Source organism: Chionomys nivalis, chromosome 11, assembly GCF_950005125.1.
Source record: "Chionomys nivalis chromosome 11, mChiNiv1.1, whole genome shotgun sequence".
Taxonomy (NCBI): Eukaryota; Metazoa; Chordata; class Mammalia; order Rodentia; family Cricetidae; genus Chionomys; species Chionomys nivalis.
The window spans coordinates 12,745,739-12,751,738 of record NC_080096.1 but is presented as its reverse complement, the minus strand read 5'-3'; the positions used below and the strand labels follow the sequence as shown (position 1 = coordinate 12,751,738).

The 6,000-nt window shown below is 50.5% G+C and overlaps 1 protein-coding gene across 1 annotated transcript in view; it reads right to left on the bottom strand.

Annotated features, from left to right (window-relative positions):
- Nucleotides 1-388: 388 nt before the first annotated feature.
- Nucleotides 389-6,000, bottom strand: part of Igsf21 (immunoglobin superfamily member 21) — a 219,335-nt gene continuing 213,723 nt past the window's right edge. Inside the window, exons 7-10 of the mRNA XM_057784390.1 lie at nt 2,143-2,228; nt 1,627-1,819; nt 1,244-1,282; nt 389-616 (exon numbers count right to left, since the gene is read on the bottom strand). Of these exons, the coding sequence (XP_057640373.1) occupies nt 543-616; nt 1,244-1,282; nt 1,627-1,819; nt 2,143-2,228 (392 nt within the window). The 3' untranslated portion in view covers nt 389-542. The remainder of the gene's footprint in view (nt 617-1,243; nt 1,283-1,626; nt 1,820-2,142; nt 2,229-6,000) is intronic.

The following is a 6,000-nucleotide window of genomic DNA, read 5'->3' as shown; positions in this document are numbered from 1 at the left end:
TATAGCCTACAGCAGGGGTTATGCAGGCAGTGAGGAGGGTCTGCTGTCTGAAGCTAAGCTATCTGGTGAGCCTGGATGAGGACATCTGGACCACTGCTATCTATAAGTAAGTATCCATGCCAGCTGTTGTCTGTTACCAAGATGTGGGTTGACTTGTTAGGCAGCACTATTGTGGCTACAGCTGACTGTTACATTTTCTACAGCCATTTCCCACACCTGGCTTTTTTAAAGCCTGAATAAGACAGGAGCTGCATGTCTACCCATCCTCAGAGGAGTGCAAATTTTCCATTTCCTTTGCCATTCTATCTCTATGCCTGTCCCAAGACTGGATGCCAGAAGGTACCCAGTAGCTACTACTAGACTAAGGAAAGAGAGCCACACACCAAGGTGGGGAAAATTGGTCCGTTTGTTTTAATTAAACCCAGTGAAGAAGCCAAGACATGGGCAAAGACTAAGAACAAGACTGGAAATAGTTTAGAAAAGAAATGAAAATCGATCGCAGAGATGCTGGGCCACTGGAGCATCGGGAGGAGGCGGCATCTTCACGTGAGCTCCAGGACCACTGTCAGGGCAAGCACCAGGGTGAGCCAGACGCCAGCGAGGCCAGAAGCAGAACCTGTGAGAGGGCAGAGGTGTCACGGCTGCAGCCTGCCTGCGTGTTACAGGGGGCCTATTGGTGTGAATCTGGGGGGTTTCAACAGATGTTGAAAAATGGTTCCCAACAAAGATGTTAGGGGGCGGCTTTGGGTGATCAAACCTCAGCTCTGTGGGCTGCCATGAGTCTGGTGCCCTGTTCTCCATGCAGGCCTGCTGGGCTAAGGCCTTCAGGATGGCCCAGCAGGCACCAGGAAAGGGATGTTTCATTGAGAACTGTGAGATTCACTGTGTATGGGTGGTTCTAGGTTGGGTGGCTGAAGGAACAGCCTGGTGCATCCTTCTATATTCTTAAGTGTCCCATGGAGTTGTCAGAGACCCACACCATGGTCAGCATCAAACATGGCTTCTTGGGGTCTGGGTAGCAATGAGAGGGGACACACTTGACCCCTGCTATCCCATTAGCTGTTTGGGGGTATAGTGCCTTCCTTGCTTAGTGCCTGCCTTTGCCTAACCTTGACCCTGTCTGCCTGAGGTGATGGCTTCCTGAAGGAAAGGAGGGACCAGGGGAGACACATTGGCTTTAGCAACACGTTGGCTTTGAAAAGCACTCTCTTTTAAGGGTGCAGTCTTGAGGGTGGAGACTTACCACGGGAGTCCTCTGTTCCTCTTGGGATATTTGGGTTTTCTGTCAGAAAGAAGCAGAGAGAAGCATAATGGATGGCGCTGAGTTCTGAGCGTGGAGGACATTCCCCAGGTACCCACTATGTGGCATTGTATGTGCTGGGATGGTGCTCCCACTCACTGGGATGGTGCTCCCCCTCAGTCTCTCCATATCTGACCATGTTACAGATGGGGAAATGAGGTCTGCTGAGTGGCAGAGCTAAAATGTGAACCTAAAGTTTCTTTGATGATAAAGTCGTTGCAATTAGAATCAGTGAATGGAATTATCTCACTGAGGCAAATTTAAGGAGCTTTTGAGGATGACTTTGAGCCTGGCCCTTTCCTTGGGTGGTCCTGTCGGGTCCCTACCAAACACGATGAGCCGAGTATGTGTATCGGTGGAGCCCAGTGGATTCTGGGCAGTGCAGCGATACATGGAGCCATTGAGCTCAGCAGGAACCCGCTCCAGCACCAGTTCCTTCCCGTCAAACTCAGCGCTGCCATCCAGGAGGCGGCTGCCCACTCTCGTCCACGTGAACATAGGTTCTGGGAAAACCTCATTCTGTGGGTCAGAGCAGAAAACAGGGGAGTCATCGGGGAGCACGCTGCCAACACAGGAAGACCAGAGGCTTTCCAGGCCCCGATTCTCATCCAATAGGCTTCAGGTAGCACCTTAGAACCCCAGGAATGAGGCTGGGGGTGTAGCTGAGGTGGTAGCATGCTTGCCTCACACACAGGGGTTGGGGTTAGAGTAAACGCAAAGACTGAAGACTGATGCGAACTGCATTTGCTTGTGGGTATAGGAGAGTAAGCCAGTAATGCTGGTCCCCAGTGGATGTCTCTCCCCACCCACCACTCCACTCAGCTATCCAGAGAAAAGCTGACCTGAAATCCGTGGACCAGAATCCTCACCGTGTCCCCAACCCGGGCTCTGCTGGGCATCATCACGATTTTGGGTCCTTTGGGAGCAACTGTATCAAGAGAAAGAGGGGTGGTGGGTGGGTGTGGTCAGCATGGAGAGTGGGGCGGGCCAGGAAGCAGAGCATGTTCCAGAGGTTGGTGTCCTAGACACTGGCTGCTTCTCAGGAGCTCCAAGGAGGCTCACTCACCCCCACCCCTGTCATGGGTGCCTCCCTCCATATGTCCTATAGCCCTCTTTTGTACCCCACCCCAACTGAGATCTGGGGATTCAGTGACACACAGAAATGCATGGGTCCCTGAGCCTGTGGGTCTCACACGTCAGTGGGGGAGAAAGATAACAACACCATCCATTATTGTTCCCTCTGTCCAGCTGAGTTCACGGAGGCCCAGGGAGTTCACTGTGATTTGCCAATGGTCACCCAGTGAGGAAGAATCAGGACCTCCACGATCCTGATCAAGAATCCTATTGCCAGGGGATTTCCCAGAATCTCTGGGTGGGGGTGCGTGGACCATGTGAAGCTGCCACCTCACTCCCTAGCCAGCCTTTGTTCTCCCTGCCTCTGGTCCTGTCAGGCCCAGTCCAGTCTTCCTCAGCGGCTTTGTATGTGCTGAGAAGACAGGACGCCCTGGGTACCCCTTGCCTGTGGGAGGTCGACTGGCTGGGCTTCTCTTCTTTTCAGAGGGGGGGGACGGGCCCACGCATAATAAAGAGGCTTGTCAGAGGTCCCTGCAGAGTCAATTACACATGTTTCCTGACTCCCCGCCCTCATTAATTCATTTGTTCACTCATTCAATAGTAATTACTGAGCTGGCCATATGTCAGGCTTTGGAGCAGGGCTAGGGACTAGTAAAGGGGACAATGATTAAAGTCAAGTGTCTGCAACTTATCCGTTAGCGAGGGAGATATTTAATTTGCAAACAGACTCAGCCAAACTATGACCTGTGGTGTGTGCAGGGTGCCAGCGGAGGTGGTACACAGCTCGCGTGTGTGTGTGGGGGGGGGGGTGCAGTAGTCACAGTGTCTCAGAAAATTGAAGTGTACAAGGAAGAGTGCAGTGTACAAGGAAGGTTTCAAGCAGAGGAAGCATCGAGGACACGGTCATCCAGAGAGCTGGTGGGGCTGGGGACAGACTCCACAGAATTTCCAGGGCTGTCCCCACTTAGCTCACAATGGAAATCAGAGCAGCAGGCAGATGTGAGCAAGCTCCAGGCTCTGCCAATCTCGCTCTCTGAGAATAAGGCCAAGGAACCACTAATTAACCACAGGGAAGACATCTGAAGGACTGTCTGGGCAGAGGGAAGGGCCCGGCCTGCTGAGAGGGAGGGCAGCCTGGTGAGGGGAGGAGAGGATGCTTCCGCTGCTGCTGCGTCCACCTGCCAGCTGCATGGAAGCAGCACTGGCTGGGGACACTGGAGAAGTTCTAGTCTGTTCTGGCAGATAGCAGACTCTGAGCCATCCCCCAAAACTTCACCTCTGAGCTATCGGCCATCCATGACTCTTGTCCAACGTCTTTCGATTCAATACTTCATGTTTTGTTTCTTTTCACCTTCCAGACTTTAGAGATTGTCCTGCAAGCCCAGGAAGGCACAGAGGCTAAGGAACATTCTTGCCTCCTCCAGTTTCTCTTGGGTGCTGTGGAGGAAGTAGGTTTGCAGATGGGAAACCCTGCAATGACCCCGGGTGGTCTGCGCCACTGCCAGCTTCAACCAGCAGAGGGCGCAGAAGGGCCTCCGTTGCAGCAGAAGGCAGGACTTGGAGGTCAAGTGTTTAAGGAGAGGCTCAGAGTCCAGGGCAACTAGGCAGCAGGTCACACAGCTCTCTGTGCTGTTTCTAGTGTCTTCTATGTGAAGTTGACCCTGAGGAGCACATAGGTTGGCCTAGGAGGGGTCTGCTACACTCTTGTCCCTCCGAGCTCCCGTGAACAGGGGTGCTTGCGGATATCTTGGAGTTCCCACTCACCCCTGTCAGGGCTTTCTGGGCGCCCCTTGCCAGCAGCTTGCACCATCCCATCCCACCACCATTTGCAGCTCCTGACAAGAAATGCCTGGTCCCCTGCCTGCTTTGAGAGCACAACCCAGAGTTCCAAGCAGAGGTGTGTCTAGTTTTTTGGCTAGAGAACAGAATATGAGCCCAGGCCCTCTCAGGCTGTGGTGTGGAGTGCCAGCTCTGTCTGTCTGCTCACCTGTTCATCACCTGCCCAAGAGAAACTCTGAAAATGACAATTGGGAGAGGGATGAGGCCACAGAGTGAAATCCTGGCTCAAAGGAATGCAGAAATTCCCATTATACCCCCACCTGTGGGATCTTGCTGTTTGTAAGGAAGACATGTGTGGACTCAAGGAAAGGCTCCTCTCAGACTCCCATGGAATTCCAGATTCTCATTAAGACAGTCACTTGTCCATCTACCTAACCATGTACCATCTACTCAGTTCTCCCTTCTGTATACCCAACCATCAACCATCTACCCAAACATCTACCATCTACCCAACCATTCATAACCGACCCAACCATCCACAATCTACCCAAACATCTACCATCTATCCAACAGTCTACCAAACCATCTACCATCTACCCAAACCATCCACCATCTACCCAACCATCCATCATCTACCCAACCATCCACCTTGTACCCAACCATGTACAATCTACCCAACCATCCATCCACCCAACCATCTACCATCTACCCAACTATCCCCCATATACCCAATCATCTACATCTATCCAATCATTCACCATGTACCCAACCATCCACAATCTACTCAACCATCTACCATCTACCAACCATTCAACATCTACCCAACCACCCCCATCTACCTAATCATCTACATCTACCCAATCATCCACCATCTACCCAACCATCATTAATTCATCCATCCATCTATCTACATCTCATTCATTTATCCATCTATCCATTATATCTACCCATCTATCCATCCATCATCTACCCACTCAACCAACTACCCACCCATCCATTCACTCATCCATTTATGCATCCATCCAACCTCTCTGTCCATTCATCTATCCATCTAGCATACCCATCCATCTATTTACCCTTCCTCTCGTTCCTTCCTTCCTCTATGCCTGTTCATACATTCAGTCCAATCAATCCATCCAACCTTACAATCCATCCATTTACCAAACCACCTTCTCAATATATCCATCCATCCATCCATCCATCCATCCATCCATCCACCCATCCATCCATCTATCCATCCACCTATCTTCCTAATCCATCCATCCATCTATCCATCTACTCAACCATCCCTCCATGTGCAATTGTTGGGTCTTAGGAGTGAGGTGTTCATCATGTTTGAATATGATATTTGGATTTGAATATTTGGATTTTCGAAGGATCAGTACCATTTTATACTACCATGAATGATGCAGGAGTGTTCTGATGGTTCTGCAGCCTTATCAGCATTTGGTATTGGCAATTTTTAAAAGTTTACCCAAATCCAGTAACACATGCTATCTCGTTGAAGCTGTAGTCTCCATTTCCCTGATGAGTCAGTGTTTTAATATGTCTATAGGTGACTTTAAAAGCCAGGTGTCATGGGCTGGGATGTGACTTCGTCAGTGGCCGAGCACATGCCTGGCACACGTTAGGCCCTGGGTTTGATCTTCATTACTGAAAACAAATCCTGGTTCTCTCATGTATCTACTAGCACCTTTTGGTTTTATAAGATTTTCTTTTTTTATTGTTTCTAATTTTGTTTCGAGACATGGCTTAGGTAGCCCAGACTGACCTCAAGCTACTCACGTAGCTAAGGATGACCTTGAACTTCTGATCCTCCTGCCCCGTGTCCTAAATGCCAGGATAAC